The sequence below is a fragment of the Trematomus bernacchii genome, unplaced genomic scaffold, assembly GCF_902827165.1.
Source record: "Trematomus bernacchii unplaced genomic scaffold, fTreBer1.1, whole genome shotgun sequence".
NCBI lineage: Eukaryota > Metazoa > Chordata > Actinopteri > Perciformes > Nototheniidae > Trematomus > Trematomus bernacchii.
This window is the reverse complement of record NW_022987705.1, coordinates 6,126,885-6,146,587: the sequence shown is the minus strand read 5'-3', so window position 1 is coordinate 6,146,587 and position 19,703 is coordinate 6,126,885. Positions and strand designations below refer to the sequence as shown.

General features: G+C 39.1%; 2 protein-coding genes across 2 annotated transcripts; both read right to left on the bottom strand.

The window, feature by feature from the left end:
• Positions 1–2,195: 2,195 nt before the first annotated feature.
• LOC117490779 (palmitoyltransferase ZDHHC20-like) lies at positions 2,196–8,571 on the bottom strand. Its single transcript, XM_034140590.1, has 13 exons — positions 8,430–8,571; positions 6,879–6,905; positions 6,686–6,780; positions 6,401–6,521; positions 5,885–5,954; positions 5,471–5,503; positions 5,246–5,366; positions 4,552–4,684; positions 4,335–4,461; positions 4,127–4,213; positions 3,866–3,945; positions 3,700–3,746; positions 2,196–3,615 (listed from the first exon to the last, which is right to left on the bottom strand). The coding sequence occupies exons 1-12, from the start codon at positions 8,545–8,547 to the stop codon at positions 3,703–3,705; spliced, it is 1,056 nt and encodes a 351-aa protein (XP_033996481.1). The 5' UTR covers positions 8,548–8,571; the 3' UTR covers positions 2,196–3,615; positions 3,700–3,702.
• Positions 8,572–13,262: 4,691 nt separating this feature from the next.
• Positions 13,263–19,579, bottom strand: LOC117490550 (choline-phosphate cytidylyltransferase B-like). Its single transcript, XM_034140317.1, has 9 exons — positions 19,564–19,579; positions 18,726–18,863; positions 17,455–17,554; positions 16,758–16,874; positions 16,375–16,526; positions 16,183–16,261; positions 15,958–16,100; positions 15,668–15,856; positions 13,263–13,595 (listed from the first exon to the last, which is right to left on the bottom strand). Exons 2-9 carry the CDS (start codon positions 18,804–18,806, stop codon positions 13,368–13,370), a joined length of 1,089 nt encoding a protein of 362 aa, XP_033996208.1. The 5' UTR covers positions 18,807–18,863; positions 19,564–19,579; the 3' UTR covers positions 13,263–13,367.
• Between the last annotated feature and the right edge of the window lie 124 nt (positions 19,580–19,703).

Here is a 19,703-nt window from a genome sequence, read left to right as displayed (position 1 = left end):
TAAATTGTCACATTACGGTGCCCAGTTCCCTCTACAAATCTTCGGTATAGGATTCTTGATTTATGTCAGATTATTTCTATAAATAGTGTTAGAAAAGTTCAGAAAACATACATTTTAATACAACCCATTTGTTTGGTGAAAAATACAATTAGCGTTCAACTTTTTGAAATATTCATCTATTACACATAAATGGCATTCACTCTGAGAACATTTGGAGGATAGACTGAGTATATCAGAGCATGACCTTTTCTTGAGCGAGAGATAAATAAATGTCAGTATTACAATAAAGTGGGATACCATGAATTAATAAAAACATTGCAAAAAATGTAAAATGTTTGAAAGTCTAATAAGTAATTGAAGAAGTTAACAAAAGCTCAAAAAGGTTTACATTTTTAAAGTAGCGCTGACACAATGACAGCTTAATCTGTAGCGTTGTCTTGGAGAGGTGAACGGCCTCAGTGTCATTCACCTCTCTCCCAGCTAGCCGCCACTTAGTGCTGTACCAGAGAAATAAAATAAAACAATTCAACATCCAGGAAACACCTTCCCTGAGTCTGAATATGTCAGCTCTGACAACTGACAATTTATTTTATTTAACTGAAAAAGTGAATAGCAACCCATTTTGATGGACCTTGCTTGATGCCCCTGGCCAGATTTGTCATCACAAAGCTTTACAGATGTGTCGTTGAGGTCAAATTTAAGCTGTGGTCGTAGCAATGGTTCCAAAAATAAGAGGATGGGGGCTTTAAGGGTTTAGCCCCTGGTCTGATTTGACATCCATGGATGCTAGATCTGATAATAAGCATTAAGACAAATTCAGCTGAGATGAAAATGCCTGAAGCGTTGCAGGGATGTGGTCATAAACAGACATTTTTACCTTCATTGACGCTAGATAAAACAGTCAGGGTTCACCAAAATTATAATTCGTCCTCGAGAAATCATCCGTCTGTACAAATAATCAAAGAAATGTGTTCAATAGCTGTTGAGATATTTGGAGATTATTGGTCTGGACCAGAGTGGTGGACCAGCCAGCGTTGACATCCCTAAAGCCAAGTGTAAATACAATTTCACAAATAACATATTATTATATAAAGTAGGCAAGTACAAGTTGTTACATGCCTTGTATTGGATCACAAGCTACTATTTAATATTATTCAGTAGTGGAAAAAGTACTCCGGTCCTTTACTTGAGTAAAAGCAGAATTACTATGGTCTTAAAATACTCCATTACAAGTGAAAATCTTGAATTTAAACTAATAATTAAAGGTAGGGTAGGTAAGTTTGAGAAACCGGCTCGAGATACACTTTTTGTTATATTCCATGGAATGCTCTTAACATCCCGATAGCAATAAATATCTTAAGTGCTTTGACAAAAAATCCATTAAAAAATGTCATCTCCGGAAGCCGTAATACTGTAAAAAGTACGACCAATCATTTTAGCCGGGCCGGCTAAAATGATTGGATGGCCTACCTGCCTGTCAGCCTTCCATCTGTGCACAAACTTATCTCGTGCCCTCATTGGTCATGTGCGCGTTCGTGTGTGTTGGAGGAGGGGCTCTGTAAGGAAGTGGCAGATTTTCTCCGGTTGTGTATTTTCAAATTCTAGCGATCTCGAGCCGGTTTCTCAAACTTACCTACCCTACCTTTAAGTAGAAGTTAGGAAGTATTCTCAGTAAAATGTACGTCATGTATCAAAAGTAAAAGTACCCATGCAGAATGGCTTTTAAAAAAATGTTTAGTAGAATAATTCTGCTGTTTTTATCAGTAACAAATGTATTCCACCACTTCTTTTTCTTAACACATATGGTTGCGAGTACTTTCTCCTATTTCATAATTAATTGTGAAGAGCTTGCATTACTGAGGCAGAATATTATTACTACTTCTATTCTATTTTATTGTATTTACTTGCACTATTTTATCTGTTTTATTGTGTTGTTGGAGGAGCCTGGGACCTAAGATTTTCATTGACATAACTACACTGTGTACGAATGACAATAAAAGCCTTGAATCTTGAATCTGTCTTAACATCCACATCTGGACAAATCTTTAGTTTAAGCAGCCTCTGAAAAACATCTAAAGAGGTGTCTGTATTCCACTGTCCTCTGCACAGCTGTTTTCAATCAGGTACGAATGTTTAACTCCTCGAAATGTCTTAGAAATCCCACTGAACCAGTGTTTGAAATGAAGAATCACACCTTTGAGTTTCTGACATTATGTTTATTGTTACAGATCAATGAAGGTCATCGTGCCTGAACAGTTCTTTACAGACCTCACTGCTGTAGGTTTAGCGGCTTGGTGGTGCATTAAGCAAAGTTCACAGAGGTCAGTGAGTAGAGTTAGTTGTTAAACTACCGTGAGATTCTGCGAGTACATGCACACGGGCCAGCACCCAGGAAGTAACATATACACATGAATATGTTCTACTGATCATTCAGGCATACGTCCACACTGCACTGTGCATCATCTCCACTCAAATGAATGTAATACAATAAAACAGCTGCCAGGATTAGAGAGAGGAGCATTTGTGATGACACTAGCTAAATACCTCTATCATTATATAGTATGTCTTATCTATCCTGGCTCAGACTCAAGGACACAGCAAGTCAAGGTCACTGACCTTTCTGACAATATCCTCTTACAGTTTTATATGGGGTTACATTTTGTGCTCTTAAGTTCAAATAAAAAAAATGTTTAAACTATTACCTGTGAGAAAACAAGAAAGGAGACATATTTGATCATTGGTATTAACACAAGAGTGATTAATTTAAAACACATACTGTAGCAAAGGATTGATCATGAAAACATCTGTGGAAAAGGACAATGCCCATTTAAAAAACTAAATAAATTAAACATAATGATCATACAAATTAAAATAAATAGACATTCAAATACAATTAATTTATAAAAAGCTTGTCAACAAATAAATAACAAATATGTATTGTGCAATGAGATTTCTTTTTTTAGATTAAACAATTTTAAGTGGAGTTTGGATTTGGTCCACACATTTAAGCTTACATCACCTGTCTGCTGACCATAGTATAACATTTGAAATGTAAACAAAAGATGTTAAAAGTGTAAAAAGAAAGACCTTTGAAATTGTTCGATCATGTAAACTGTAACTGATAACTGACTGCTGGAATAAATAATTGCGATGTCGCACCATTTTGTAGGATTTATACACATCTCGCATTAATGGCTCCCTCTGCTCTTGATTAGTTATTAATGCTTGATTAATACTGACAGAGAATGATTCTCTATTAGGAATGTATAATGGATTAATGTACATATAGACGGACAATCAATTGGCTCAAGATGGAAAAAAGCAGTCCGTTATTCTTTCAGACGCAATAATGACAAAACATTATTTGAATGTCTTTGGCTCAAAACAAAGACGAATCACATCTGCTCCCGTCTACGAGGTCCCTGTTGACATGATAACAGTATTCTTGCGGGGCTGGCTCAAAACACGCTGGATGAAAGATGGTCAAATAAATGTATGTGCAAAACAAGTGGCTTGAGGTTTGTACTCAAGATGAAGGTGGAGGACGGCTCCTGTAGCGGGGCTGATGCTCCTGGTTTAAGGCATCATGGTTTGCTGATGTAATGTACCTGCGACCTGCAGTAACAGCCAACAAGGTGGAAATCAATAAAGGAAGACAAACCTGCAAAACTGTACAGCATTCACATCCTATTCACATACCTGCTATTGCTCATTCTCCACTTTTACAGAGTCTGTCTGTCCTCCGTCTGAAAATTAGGAAACAAGAGGCACTGTTAAATGCTTGATGTTTGAACATGAAAGTAATATTGAAAACATATAAACCGCAATGAGCAAAAATTGTGATAGAAGGGCATCATCAACAAACCTATGTTCTCTTTGCTGTCGTCTGCTGTGTGTTGTATATTGTTACCATGGACACAAGGGTCGGGCTTCCCATCGGCAAGGCTGTAATTCAATTCCCATTAGAGATTAAACACAGCAAACAAAACTGAGAAGAAATGGATACAATAAAACGGGGCCCTATTCTGCTCCTTTCAAGGTTCATATTTGTATTTTGCACTTCTACTGTGAGATGCTTCCATGCTTTTATGTTCAAAAAGCTATGTTAAAAAAAAACGTTACAAACCTTTTGCCATTTTGCTGAAGGATACCGTTGGCTCTTTCAGGATCTATGTGTACCAATCTGGTAACAAAGGAATGTCCATCTCCCAGACTGATAAAACAGAGATTAAAAGAGCATAAGTAAACATGTAAGCATTGGATGGATTCAGGGTGAATGGTTTTTTTGGAGTCTTCACTCCATTAAAGGATTTCCAAGGTGACAGTTGTCTTACTTTGAGGAAACAGGAAACATCCAGTACTTCCCTTGGTCTCCAAATACCTCAGCTGCATTTCGCTTAAAGCCAAGAGAAAACCCGTTTTTTTCTGGACCGTTTGCGAACACAGGAGCCCGAAATGCCTCTGAAAATAAGGGGGAAAATATTGTCAGTTTTGACTTTTAAAATTCTATACTCAGAAGTTGAATTACATTACAAATATATGAATAACTACCTATAGTCGTCCTGTTCTTTCCCACGAGCCACAGATGGTAGCCGAGTAGTGACAGGACGCTGACAAAGAACAGGGCAGCCACGAAAAACAGAAACAAGACGTGGAATTTGGCATGCGTGTCCGGCAGCACTTTCTTCAGAGGGGGAAAACAAAATAAGAAAAGTGTCAGTCAAAAAGATGATTTCCTGTGTTAGGGTTAAGAGATTTTTTACCCCAACAGCTGATTACCATGAAATGGAAAATGAATTGTTTTATTGGTATTTTTCTTACTGGTCAGTACAACATCTAACCCTTGCACAGAACAGTATCTTAGTATTTCTATGCTTTGTTAGAACACAATCTCCTCCTTCACTGTTGGGTTTACGTGACAGGAGCCATTGTTTCATGCAAAGCAATACGCTGAAGAGAATCTCCTGATAAATGATCACATGACATGCACCACAGAGACACATTCTGTAAGAAATTGGTCGATATCTTACGATGCAATAATCACATGCCTCATCAGAGCTGCAGTCATGTCAAAGAGTCTTAAGTTAACATATTTTTGTTCAAAATGACAAGATTTGAGTATTATGAGTCAACTGATCTAAAAGATACTACAAACACCTTCAATAAACTGAAACCACAACAATCATTCACATGTAGAATATGCTGATTTATAAAGTAGAAAATAAGAGGAAGTTTCTGTACTTACTGTCCAGAATTTGAGGAAATACTGGATGACTGTAGCACAAATGACCACACAGTAGAGTGCAGCGTAGGTCAAGAACAACACAAAGTATTTGTAGTTTGAGAATCCCACACAGTTATTCACCCTGGAAGAAAACGCGTCAGAAACATAAGAAAGAAAAGGATGCTTATCACTTTATCACTTGGAATAAAAACTGGCTTGAATGCAAAGTTAAATGAAAAAACATACCAGGGGCAGTGATGGTCCATTTTCAGCACACACCTTGAAAAGGGAAAATAAAGATGACGTCCTATTAGTTGTGTCTATAACATGTTCATATTTTAGAAATGTTGCTGATGCGGTTACTCTAAAGCACAGTGCACATTTATTTCAATAAATGTTTAATTGTATATCAAAACACTGGAGAAATGTGTTTTAAAACCAGCATAAAAATATATTTTAGTTTAACAACTGACTGTTCTATTTCTCAACTGCGACACATTTGAGCTGCAAACATGTTTTCTTGCAGCAAAACATTTTATATTTGATAACATAAAATCTAAGTTAGAATCCGTTAAACACATGTGCTCCTTCTGGGAAAACCGTTTTAAATGACAATAATGAACCTTAATTATAAAGTGTGTACAGTTAGAAAAGACTCACATCTCACAGGTTGAACAGTGATGGCAGCGGTCAGGTTTGATCACCTGGCAGTGGTCGCAGTAACGGACGGCTTTTCAGAGAAGAAAAAAAGCTGAATTAATGCTGTATCTATATTACTCAAAAATGAAAGACAGCACAATGACAAGGTATGTGACATAGCAGATGTGTATTAAATACATTGCCTTTTTAAATGTCCTTTTAAAACCACTAGCGATTGTTGATTAGTAGAAGAGCCAGGTGTGGTCTATTGAGATAACGAGGTGCACCTGATCCCAATTAACCATCCTGATACATGCAGTACAGTAAATACAAAACAGCCTGATTAGCATTACCAGTCAAATATATTTTATAGAGATATAAGCAGTGGTGCATGCTTATCCAAAAGGGGAATAAGCATATAGCAACACATTTATGCAATTTTATTTGGTGCAACAAAAGGTAAGACGATTTCTTAAGTTCACTGGGTGTTTAAATACGACTACAACCACAGTTTTGCTGTTTCGGTGAAAGCCTCACCTCCTCCTGCTGTGCGGGTATAAACGGGTAAATTCTTCGCCACTTTCTTCAGAATCTCTTGTTGCGTCTCGGCTCGCTCCTCTCTCTCAAACAGTTCCTTCTCTGCTCTGGGCAAACAAAACTGACAGGTGGAGAAAGAGTCAGAGACAACCATTATAAATAATGGGATGTATAGGACACTCATGGACAGTTTGCTAAACATGTATATTTACCATATATATAACCTTCTTGAATACAAAGTTTATATAAGTGCACATTGGAAAACTTCTTATGTTCTTGGCTTACCGCTTTTGAGGGGCTTTCTGGTTTGGACCAGATCGTTTTCCAGTAGGACCATATGAACATGGTGAAGAAAATGTGAAAGAGGACCAAATAGCTGACTGTGAAGAGAAAATTAAAAGTTAGCCATTGGCTTCTTTGACAAAAATATTTGATATGAATTATAAACAGGATAGGAATTGTGGTGGATAGCACTTACTCCGTTCTGGATTATTTGGGATTGTATCTACAAAAATGACAAGAAAAAATACATTTTAGTGTGTAGTAATGAAAGTCCTAAGAATACACATCCCCCACCACCACACACACCACCCGTTCCTCACACCATGCTGCAGCAGCCTGGCACGGCCAGCAGTGACCCTCACACAACAGAGAGCTTTGTTTTAGGGGGATGTCCCTGTCCTGACCACCGCTGGTGAGCTAAGGACAGAACTACAGTACGTCTGCATGCTAATAATGGTATCATCAGTTCCAGGCTGAAATAAACCATGAAAAAAATCTACTGTGAGAGCGAGGGCAGTGAATGTTATGGCCGGCAGAACTGATTAACAGATATCTATTGGGGAAAAAGCATTGCTAAAGAAAGCTCTGTTTATTTCAGACCTGCCCATTTTTTTTTTTTTTTAAACATGTATTTATTGATTGTTTACATTCATCACATTACACAAACACAACCGAACATTCCCCAACATTAGACATATGGCAGATTACATATAATGGTTAAAAAAAAATTTTTTTAAAGTGTGCAGTTACTAGAAATCAGTTTAAAGTACAGACCAAGAATATAATTACAGAGTACAAACCTGCCCATTTAGGCTTGGTCTGAGTATTTTTTAGGAAATGCTCTGATATTAAATGAGTATGTTAATAGTCCTATAATTATAGCTGTAATTTCCACATTTTTGTCCTATCATTTGTCTGTTTTTGGCCACATCTACTTAACTTAATTACAGAATAAGGACCACATCAAGCATGTGTTTAAAAACCTATACACAGTTGCACAGAAGGCCCTCATCACATCTCCCCACAATGAATAACCACTGTTGCATCATGTGGTTAAATGATAGCCATCCCTTATTCAGATTGTACAGCTGGCTCACAAGGTTTATTCGTTATCAGTCAAACTACATAAAAAAAGTATTCATTATAATCTTTGTTATCATTTGTAAAGACACGAGTTGTATTAAACTTAATGAGTACATGTAATGTGTCACAATATAAAAGTCATATTTACAGAATCACATTTTGGAAAAGGAAATACACTAGGGCACATACTTTTAAACTATATTTTGAACCATTTACGTTTTTAATGATTTAAAAGTAGCTTATACATTTCCATTCATTTACAGAACACTATACATTGTAACGCATATGACAAAGTGTTATCTCTTTAATCTGTTACTCCAGTAAACTCGCACTGTAAATGGATTTACTATCATGATGAAGCCGTTATTCACTTATTATAACTGGAAACGATACAGACTTTCCTTTCCCAGTCTAACTGAGAAAGTGTCCCGATTAAATAATGTGGTAATTAAATGTAGCATGTATGGTATGGTTAAACAATCTGAAACACACGCATGTTGTGTAATATTGTAATTAGTATAACACGCATGTTTACAGTAACGTATGTACACAGGGAAACTTAAAATCTCAAGCTTATCAAAGTTGGCAACCCTGAGAAACTGTCAACACAAGCAGATATCCGCCCCACTTCTTGTAAATACTTTATAATAGTGAGTGTACTTACAGACACAGAGCTCCACAACATACGCGTAATAAGACCAGCCGACAACCAGGTTAATAAACAGGACAGGTATCCAGTTCAGAGCCCGTTTGCAGCACCTCAGTGCATGAGAGGGCGCCATCTTTAATCCGTGTAGGACAGTAGCTGGCGATCTTCTTCTTCTTCTTCTTTAGATTTTATTGGCGGTTGGCAAACCAATTTATAGGTGCATTACCGCCACCAACTGGACTGGAGTGTGGACAAGAGACTATCCAGAAAACAATAAACAAAAGAAATAAAACACAACAAAACAAACAAAAACAAAACAAACAAACAAACCAAACAAAACAAACCAAAAAAGAACCAAAACTCTAGATTATTTTAAATGTATCAGTTTCTCTTAAAAATGTAATAATCTCACAATAAATATTGCCTGATGTTTTCCCCAACAGCCCCGACATCGACAAGTCACTGAATCCTGCCCTCTTCAGTGTCTGGAAAAACACACCTCTCTGAACACTATATTTCCCACAAATCATTAAAACATGTTCCACAGTTTCTGGCTGGCTACAGTGTACTGTATACACTTTCCGGTTGGATGCTTTCCTATTCTACTCAATGTATGATTGAGACCTGTATGACCTATTCTCATCCGAGAAATGACATTTTCCTCCCTTCTTTTAAACCCCACCTTCCTTCCATCCCCCACATACCTTTGCATTTTATAAAGATGTCTTCCTGTATCACTTAAGGTCCCAATGTTCTTGCCATGTTGTTTGTGCATATTTATGTATGAATGTTTTAACCTCCGCTTTGCTAAGTGGAACTTCTATGTCTATGTTCATAATTCTGAGTGTTTGTTTGGCCAGAATATCCACCTGTTCATTACCCTCCACACCAACATGAGCAGGAACCCAGATGAAACTAGTTGCTATGCCTTTGATTTGCATTTTATATAAAATTAGAAATATTTCATTTATTATGTCCATTCTAAATGAAGATCTAGTAGCTGGCGATGACGTCATATCCGCTTTAAATAATCGTGCTGCACATGCGCAGTTGTGTTTGTAGTTCCCAAGCGTCCTGCATGCAGCGTGTTAACCCTTTGTTGATACATTGATTTAATCACCAGGCTGCTTAGACTTAACTACCTTTTTAATTAAATATCATCAGTATATTTATCTGGTTATCTCTCTTGTGTTCTAGTCTTTGTTGTGCAATGTGCGACTCATTGTAAAATGTACTTTATAAATACAATTAGTATTGTTATTATCGAGACAATATTACCTTTTAACGCTTCTAATGAATATATACTGCACAAGTTGGATCTCTTGCTTCTATTTCTGTTTTGCGTATATTTTTTCATAAATGATAGGCTTTTAAAAAAGGAATAAATTGTTATTGTGAGAATTAAAAACAAAGGGTAAAGAGTGAGAACAAGCCCATAAACAAATATTCATAAACAAATACTCCTATCTTATTTAGTGATTTAAAGTAGCCAATGTGAGTTTAAAGAGTTTGGTTTAAAGCTGCACTGAATAATTATTTTGACCACATGAGGGCAGAATGCATGTTTTCTCAATATTTCCAAACATGGTAGTTTTTAGTTAAACCCCAGTATCTGTGTTGGCATGGCTAGGTGTGAAATTAAATTGCTAAGTATATAGACAGGTAGGTTTCGAATGATAGTTTGTTGTGAAAATCGAATTGTATTGTTTTAAACTAATGCATACAGTTGAACCAGTGGCGTCGCCTGGCCTGGGCATCCGGGGCTTTAGCCCCGAATGTTTTTTCTGTAGCCCCGGACAATTCTCCCTCAATAATATAATACATTAACCGTGCTTTACGTGAACCTCATCATGACACAAGAGAGGACGGCAGCACTGTAATTTCCCGTGTTCAGTGAATGCAACAGAGGCATGACACCAGACCAATCAGAGAGTTGCATGGAAATAAACGTGTGCTTGTGTCATTCAAGCTCGGCTCTGTGTGTGTGTGTGGCAATAGCGCATTTAGTGTGAGAGGGAGAGAGGGGGAGAGAGGGAGAGAGAGGGAGAGAGGGAGAGAGGGAGAGAGGGAGAGAGGGAGAGAGGGAGAGAGAGAGGTGCCAGCATGGACCGTGTTGTTAGCATCTGGTTAGCTAGCTGCACTAACGGACATAAGGAGCTGTTTGTTCCACAAGAAGCTGGAGGAGAGTCCTCTCCTCTCAGACTGAGAGACTCAGGTGAGCTAAAGGACTCTCTGAGTGTTTAGATACATAACTTTAGTCCAGGGGCGTCGCCTGGACCTGAATACATTCGGGGCTTAGCCCACAGTGGCGGCGGCACTACAGTGGCATTTTTTACTGCAACACTCCCCACACGCACACACACAGCACACCCGCGACTGTTACAATGAAGGCTCGATAATCAGCTCACGGCATATAGGCAGGGGTAAAGTGGTATTTTTTATGAGTGGGGGGCTCACCTCCTCTAGGGGGGTCCAGGGGGATGCTCCCCCGGGAAGATTTTTTTTTAAATATTGAAGTTAAATGCATCAATCTGGTGCACTTTGAGAGCAAAATGAAGAGATCTATGGATACCTCTCTCAACACCCATACATACTGTATGAAGCAGAACTGTACACAGATGTACTTTTTCTTTATGGATATTTTACTAATCACTCCCCTTTTAAACTCTATTCTTGTTTTACTGCCATATAGTATTTCATAACTGTTTTTCCTTTATTCTCTTTTTTTTAATAACTATAATGATCATATGAAGGAATGTATCTTTTGAATAATTTGTGACCAAACCGTTTGAGACCCACTGAGATAACTTAGACTAAAGTTAAGTATCTAAACACTCAGAGAGTCCTTTAGCTCACCTGAGTCTCTCATGCGGCTTTCACACCGGCGCTTTTCACTTTCTAGCTCCTCGCGAGAGCTTTTCTGGTTCAGCTCCCGTTTCCCTTTTGAGCTCCCGCTCTGTTCACACTGCCCAGAGCTGCCGCTGCTGCGTCATGACGTCACAGTTTACGTCGCTGATTTTCTCCCACAACAACAACGGGCCGGGGACTGCATCGGGTCGATGATCGTGTTGCTTTTAATCATACGAAGCCAGATTAAATTAAATAACGACTTCTCCAACCTTATACTTTTCTCCAGAGTGCCGTGGTTCATTGTTTATTAATGTGTTTCAGCGGCATTTACCGACCGCTGCAGTGCTGGCTGCACTTCCACGGGAGTTTATTCTCCCGTTAGCTCCGGGTTAGCTCACACGGCTCTAAAGTATTCACTGTCTGACTGTCACACAAGCAGCTGATACATATCCCCAGTTCCCCTTAAGTGAATGTGTGTCAGTCTGAATTGACGCTGTTTGGCATCACAACGCTGTTATGAAAGTTTCTCTGGTATAACATGGGTGATGTTAGCATAGCAACCGAAGCTAAACTGACTACTTGCTAAGCCGTTTTCTATAGGCACATTTTACCGGCGTATTTTTCATTATGATTCTACTTCTGATAGTCGGACATGACAACCTGTATAGCCCATGTATCTCCACAATGATCAATAACAGCGAACGGATGGTCAAAGTAAGGTTTCCTGCACGCCTCGACGTAAGAGACGCTTTTCAGGCTCTAGCTCCCAGCAGGAGCTGGAAAAGCGCCGGTGTGAAAGGGGTATCAGTCTGAGAGGAGAGGACTCTCCTCCAGCTTCTTGTGGAACAAACAGCTCCTTATGTCCGTTAGTGCAGCTAGCTAACCAGATGCTAACAACACGGTCCATGCTGGCACCTCCCTCCCTCCCCCTCTCTCCCTCTCTCCCTCTCTCCCCCTCTCTCTCTCTCTATCACACTAAATGCGCTATTGCCACACACACACACAGAGCCGAGCTTGAATGACACAAGCACACGTTTTTTCCATGCAACTCTCTGATTGGTCTGGTGTCATGCCTCTGTTGCATTCACTGAACACGGGAAATTACAGTGCTGCCGTCCTCTCTTGTGTCATGATGAGGTTCACGTAAAGCACGGTTAATGTATTATATTATTGAGGGAGAATTGTCCGGGGCTACAGAAAAAACATTCGGGGCTAAAGCCCCGGATGCCCAGGCCAGGCGACGCCACTGCTTTAGTCTAAGTTATCTCAGTGGGTCTCAAACGGTTTGGTCACAAATTATTCAAAAGATTATTTCCGCGGCACACCTTCATGTGATCATTATAGTTATAAAAAAAATAAGAGAATAAAGGAAAAACAGTTATGAAATACTATATGGCAGTAAAACAAGAATAGAGTTTAAAAGGGGAGTGATTAGTAAAATATCCATAAAGAAAAAGAAAATCTGTTTACAGTTCTGCTTCATATGGGTGTTGAGAGAGGTATCCATAGATCTCTTCATTTTGCTCTCAAAGTGCACCAGATTGATGCATTTAACTTCAATATTTAAAAAAAAATCTTCCCGGGGGGGCATCCCCCCGGACCCCCCTAGAGGAGGTGAGCCCCCAACTCATAAAAAATACCACTTTACCCCTGCTTATATGCCGTGAGCTGATTATCGAGCCTTCATTGTAACAGTCACGGGTGTACTGTGTGTGTGCGTGTGGGGAGTGTTGCAGTAAAAAATGCCACTGTAGTGCCGCCGCCACTGTGGGCTAAGCCCCGAATGTTTTCAGGTCCAGGCGACGCCCCTGAGTTGAACCCTGCGTGACTTAACATACAGCTTTCAAAATTGAACAACCTTAACCTAGCCAGGCAGTTGTGTTTCAGTATGAATTTAAAAAAAAAAAAAGTCACTTTAAAACTGCCATTTCATTTAGGACTTGTTGGTTATGTATTTAGACATATTAATGAGTAACAAATGACATGAGACAAATAATATCCAAGCTTTGTAACCACCTTTATGTACATGGACTTGATTAAACCAGCATTAGTTCCATATTATGGACCAGATAATGGACCAATAGACGTTTATGTGGCCGACGTTTAGGCCAAATCAAGATGAGATTGTTTTTCCTGAGGAGGAATCTTTTTAGCTGAGTAGGGGGAGGGAGGAGGGGAGAGAGAGGAGGGAGATTGGGAGGGGGAGGCAGAGGAGGAGTCAGGAGAAAGGGAGCGTCGTCTTCTGGTTGGACTGCTGCTGGGGGAGCCACGGGGTGAGGAGTAGGGAGAGAGGGCCTGGAGCATCCGGCCACTGCGCTCCTGAATCACATGCTAAACATGACAGAGACAGGAAAAAGTATGATATTTTAAACCGTGTATGTATTTATATAACAAGAAAAGCAAATGCGCCTCTTGAAAACAAACTTAAAGGGCACCTATTATGCAAAATCCACTTTTTCATGTCTTTTATACATAAACATGTGTCCCCTCTGTGCAGGGGCGGTTCTAGGGGGGGCCAGTGCCCCCCTAGCACTGACTTTGGACCCCCCTGTGGCCCCCCTGAAAATGAAAATGAAAAAAAAAGAAAAGTTTATGATTCAACGATTTCTTGGCTGACGGAATAGGCGTAACTAACGCTATTTGTCATTCTAGTCTGATCCATTAGAGCAGGGGTCTCCAACACGTCGATCGCGAGCTACCGGTAGCTCGCAAGCCCTCAATAAGTAGCTCGCCAAGCAAATCCAAAACGTAAAAAATACACACAAAAAAAAAGAAAAACAATTAAAAGAATCTACCCTATGCATAAACGAAACCTCAATCATAGCGAACTCTATCTACTTACTACAACTCTATATCTATCTAACACCCCTCCTCCCCCCACCCCCCACAATGAATATCGACCAATCACGTTCTTGCAACAGTTTAAAAGGGGAGTGATTAGTCAAATATGCATAAATAAAAAGAAAGAATGCTAACTAGGTAACATAAGATAAGAATAAACCAGTTTAAATGATTTGTTATTGGTTGTGATCATATTCTAAAGATGTTTGGATTATTGAAAAGTATACAGCTCCCTTTCATCTGAGTGTTGAGAGCTGTATCCATAAATTCATTTTGTGCTCAAAGTGCACCAGATTGATGCATTTAATTTCAACATTAAAAAAAAAAGCCCCCGGACCCCCCTAGAGGAGGTGAGGTCCACCCCCAAATAAAGCAGGCTAAAATAATTAAATTGCATACATTTTCTTTCAGTAAACACTGAAAACAGGTCCCACAGACCCAAACAGCACACAAAGGTTAAAGGTCAGCATATAATAATGTTAAAATGTGCTAAATATATACACTGCAAAAAACAAAAAAAATGAGTAAAAGTAGCCCCCGACTTGTTTTATTGTCTGAAAGTAGCTCTCATCCTAAAAAAGGTTGGAGACCCCTGCATTAGAGCGTAAAAACTGTAACTATAAGTATTTGAAATAAATATGTGTACTGAAACAAATACCAATAACTGTATTGCATTGTTTTCTTAAGCGCGATTACTTCATACTGTCTTTGTCTTTTTCGTCCTGCATTTATTGTGCCCCCCTCATAAAATAACTGGCCCCAGCCTGGCCCCCCCAGTCAAATTGGTCTAGAACCGCCACTGCCTCTGTGTAAAGAGATTCTGAAAGTTTCAGGAAAAAAGCGGGTGCTAGTGGAGCATCGCAGATGGGGGGTGCTGCAGCCCCCTCAGCACCCCCCCCCTTCCCGCGTCCATTCGCGATGTCTCGCTGTCTTCCAGATCCCACGCAGCAAGCAGGAAATGAACCCAGCTCACACTGTCCCCTCCTCACAGCAGCGAGCCGCGCAACGTCCCTCCAACACGACACCCAGACCCCACGCAGCATTCTCATCTGTTTGTCCTTACTGGTGTCATTTTCTGGTTGCTAACGCCATTGTAACACATAATCACTGATGTTCCGCTGACCAATCAGAGCACAGTGGGCTCACAGGGAGGGGGGGGGGGGTCAGGAGCTCCAACAAGCCGTTTAGGAAAGAGAGTGAATACACATACTATACAAAGATGCTGTATGAGAAACCAATGTGAGTTTGGAAAATTGCACAATATAAATCTATTCTAGTATACCTCAACAATGGAATTATGATCAGTAGATATGGCCATGACATGGGACCTTTAATCTAAAGTAACAGACAGAGAATCAGCACTTTTGAAACAGGGCTGAATCATTACATTACATGTCAAACAGAGGGGTTTATGGGATGCTACAATGATCTGTTTGGTATTTGGAGCCAAACACTTCAGAGACATGTTTAGTATATATCTGAGACCTATTATATATTTATGAAAAACAGTATAATAGGGGACCTTTAATATGGAGTTCATATTGATGTAAAAGTGAACGTGCCCATGCTCCATCAGGTCCGAAAAGCTCCAGGAAGTTGCTGATAAATTCTCGCGACTTCTCTTCCCACTTGTGGATGAGGTCATGGCTCTTCTCTTCCACCCTGTAGACAAAGTGTTTGGACTTTTCCTCCACCGTGCGGACCGTCTCTTTCATCTTGTCCACTTGTTCCTGGAGTCGATATTTCTTTTCCTGTCAGTGAAACACAAAGCAAGTGACTGACAGTACATTTATGATGACCAAAAACTCCAATATTCTATTTTGGAAATTGCAACAAATACAATTTCACGTACATTAATGTATCCAACATTGAGTTCTCGGGCTGTGTAGCCTCTCTGCAGGTTGCGTCGAACATAAATGTCATAGTCTTTGACGATACGAGTGATCAGATCAGATGTGGAGATTCCTTCTGTCCTCTCAGTGGCCACGAACATCCCTGACATTAAAACATAAATGAATGTAAGTAAATATAATGATGAATGAACTAAAATCATATATATCATTATCTATAGGTTTACCTGCTTCCTTGATGTGTTTGTAGACATCATCTGATCCAGCAGAAGTGTAAGGCATATCATCATGGGCCACAAAGTCAATCTGTGAGTGTAACATTGAAGCGTTCAGACTGATTTAGCACCAGATATATTTTGGTGTTGTCACTTTACGACATAATGAGAAGCTGTGTGTCCAATGACTGCGTAACCTTTGACCTTGTGTCTCTGGAGGAAATCTGTGGTGAGCGTCCAGGGAGCGTCCCGCACCACCTCGTCAACGTAGCGGCAGTGTGTCAGGGCGTCGTAGCGTTCGTCCTCTGTCATCACCGTGTAGCCCTTTAACTTGTGGGTGAGTTCATCACTGCAGACTAGGGACACAAAGGATTTGGTAGTCATAAACCAGGAAGCCAGGGTTAATCTGGAATGAATAAACTATAATATTCCGTCCAATTAATAAAATATTTGGGTCCTTCAAATGACATTTTTATCATTATTGTAATCAAGGTTTGGGAGGGTTACTTTAAAATTGTTTTTTACGATTACTAGACGACAATAAGATGAGATAAGATGTATGTCAGGGAGTGAGATTCATCCTTTACCTCCTACTATCAGGTATGTGTTTGGAAACACATTTTTGGCCTGCATCAGAGCTCGAGCATGTCCCGAATGGAAAAGATCAAAAATCCCATCAGCGTAGACTCGCACAGGACGATTGGCTACATGATGAAGCATATGAAAACATGTCTTTTAAGACCAAAACAACATTCATAAACCATCAATTCATCTTTCCATATTGTTCAAAGATATTGAGTGACGTAAAATAGGCTGATGCCAATATCTGATCAACCGTTAGACTTTGATACTTTTAATCTGTTGCTTTCACAGTAGAATGGCGTGGCACATAGGGAAAGAGGTCATAATAATACCAACCCTGCAATCAGCCAAATTACTAGCAGTAAAGAAATAAATAACTATTTACAGCTGATATCAGCTGATACATTCATAATTAAAGGGGCCCTATTATGCTCAATTACAGGTTCAGTTTTTATCGTGTGCCTCTACTGTGACACGTTTACATGCTTTAATGTTCAAAAAGGTCATTATATATTTACATGAACAAAAACATATATAAAAAACTACAGGAAAGGGAAAACCCCAAAAGCATAATAGGGCCCCTTTAAGCATCTGAGTAATTCTCCTACTATTCTCTTGTCGCTCACAACCTACAAGCTGGTTGTTTTCTTGGTTGCATTACATTATTTATAAATGAGAGCAAAAACTAAAGAGAAGTGTGACCTGGTGTGCCCCTCCGTGCCTGGGTGATGGTCAGCTTGTTATGGGGGGTCTGTGAATCACAACCTGTGGACTTGGCAAAAGCAGCCGGCTCCCGCTGAGACTGAATACAGGGAGAGAAGTGGGAAGAACATGTTTGACCTTTGTTAGAGCTTTCATTTTCCAATTTAAATCCTCCGTTTTATAAACTACTAATCCTTTTTAGGTCTTATTGTGCATTAAGTGAAAAACATGACATTTTATACACACATTTCCAGTTAACTGTACCTATTTTGAGCGTGGGAGTCAAAAACAAGAAAGAGCAGGAAGACAAAATACAGCAACTGTTCTATAACAGTTGGATTCTTTTTCATAAAACATTAATATTTAAATTTGAAAGAAGCTCATCCTCGATCTGGTAAGAAGAAATGTGTACAAAAATAAATATTTGTTATCAAACCATATAGCTTTGAAAATGATCTTTAAACAGATGTGAATTCTGTCGGTATCGAGCGTCTCCATATGTCATGAACTTTGTGTTGTGTGTAGAAACAAGCATCTTTATCTGATGTGATGTAAGATATACTTTGAACTCTGCTTCTACTCAAATGTCTGGTGATTCCTGTGCTGTGTTAATCTGTAAGGTTGTACAGTTCAGCCTCTTGAATTTTATCTTGAAATGATCTTTGTGAAGACAATTTGTTTAAGCCCTCCATGCTATAGTCCATAGTTAGCAATGATTTAGTGACTTTACACCTATACACTGCAGGTAGGAAGTAAACAAACATGCAGGTTTCCACAAAGGAGGCACACATTAAGATGTAATGTGTAACTTTTGTACTTAAATGATATACTATGTGGCTCACAATTCAGTCACAGGCTACATATACAACTAGATAGCTAATTTAAACAAATAATAATGAACTATTTTAATTGAAAGGATGACTTAAAACTATTTTCTATCATACTAAACAAGTGTTTACTTAATATCACTTAAGAATAATAACATGTTGCTGCTTTATGAACAAACTTAATCACTCCAACCAGTGTTTCAGTTTACCCTCCCTGTCACAAGTCAAACAGACATAAGAGAAAAGTTTACTACTGTAATATTGACCAAGCCTTTGAATTAACAACACAAAACAAATATAACTGGTATATACAACGGTATCTATGTCTCATGTCCACTCTAAGTAATATCAAAATACAAAAAGACAATCAGAATCTCCTTTACAGGACTTCCCATTATTTAAAGTGTGAGAATAAACATTAAATCTTGACAGAACATGTCTTACCCCGCGAGGGCCCGCTCTCTGGTGCTGTGGGGCCTGGTGCTGCTGGGCGTTGTTTCCCCGGCCTCGTCTCCTCCCTGCCATCCTGGATGTTCTGCTTTGTGTCTTCTCACAACACCCTGCCGCTCTCAGCTGGCCTTCCTAGTGTACACAGGGGGGATAGTCTAAGCAGTTGTGTGCTTTTAACTCAGTATGTATCCCACGGGCTTGCCTGACCCTGATGACGAGAGAATGTAGTGAGCAAAGTTCAAGTTACTCTGATAAAACTATTCACAAAGGTAGACTGCTCTTACTCATTAATACTTGTGAGGACTATCTCTGTCTTCATGTGGTAACAGGGAAGATTGTAGCAACAAGATTATGTATGCAATGCTAAACTATAAATAAACTAGATTTCTCACATTTCCTACCAGGCTGTGACATGTAGAGATCAGCGGCTGCTAATATTGCAGTATGTTGTGAAGAGGGAAGCGTGATAAAACCAACTATAAATATTAGTATGTGCCCAGAGCTTCAACTATGGCAGCCTTTGGAACCAAACACAGAGGGACAATGTGTTCACATTTCACAAAGCTGTCATAAGTTGTCCAGAGTGGAAACACAGCTAGATGTTATAACATGTCTGCTGTGAGTGCAGTTTCCTACTACTCATACTCATAAAAAGTACAATATAGGAAATTGGAAATACTCAAGTAAAGTACAATTACGCCAAACTAATACTTAAGAATGTTACTTGAGTAAATGTACTTTGTTACTTTCCATCACTGGTCATAGAACAAAAATAATATAACTACAAAGCAGCTAAAAAATCAAGTATTAGATCAAGATTGTTTCAACTTACACAGCAACTGGAACCCAGGGAACAAGTGACACTACATTTCTTTCGATTAAATTGTTTGCAATAATAAAAAAAAAAAAAAAAAAAAAAAGTATTATAAAACACATGATACTGTATATATGGCATACTGTATGTACAAAGTC

What these genes read in the sequence shown, in the direction of transcription:
- LOC117490779 (XM_034140590.1), bottom strand. Translation starts at nt 8,547, where the DNA reads ATGGCGCCCTCTCATGCACTGAGGTGCTGCAAACGGGCTCTGAACTGG. An exon ending in CAGAAAGCCCCTCAAAAGCG is followed by an intron (nt 6,522 to 6,685) that starts GTAAGCCAAGAA and finishes TCCACCTGTCAG; the next exon opens with TTTTGTTTGCCCAGAGCAGA. An exon ending in CTTCAGCAAAATGGCAAAAG is followed by an intron (nt 3,946 to 4,126) that starts GTTTGTAACGTT and finishes ATTGAATTACAG; the next exon opens with CCTTGCCGATGGGAAGCCCG.
- LOC117490550 (XM_034140317.1), bottom strand. Translation starts at nt 18,806, where the DNA reads ATGGCAGGGAGGAGACGAGGCCGGGGAAACAACGCCCAGCAGCACCAG. An exon ending in GGCACGGAGGGGCACACCAG is followed by an intron (nt 16,875 to 17,454) that starts GTCACACTTCTC and finishes TTCATCATGTAG; the next exon opens with CCAATCGTCCTGTGCGAGTC. An exon ending in TCAATGTTGGATACATTAAT is followed by an intron (nt 15,857 to 15,957) that starts GTACGTGAAATT and finishes TTTCACTGACAG; the next exon opens with GAAAAGAAATATCGACTCCA.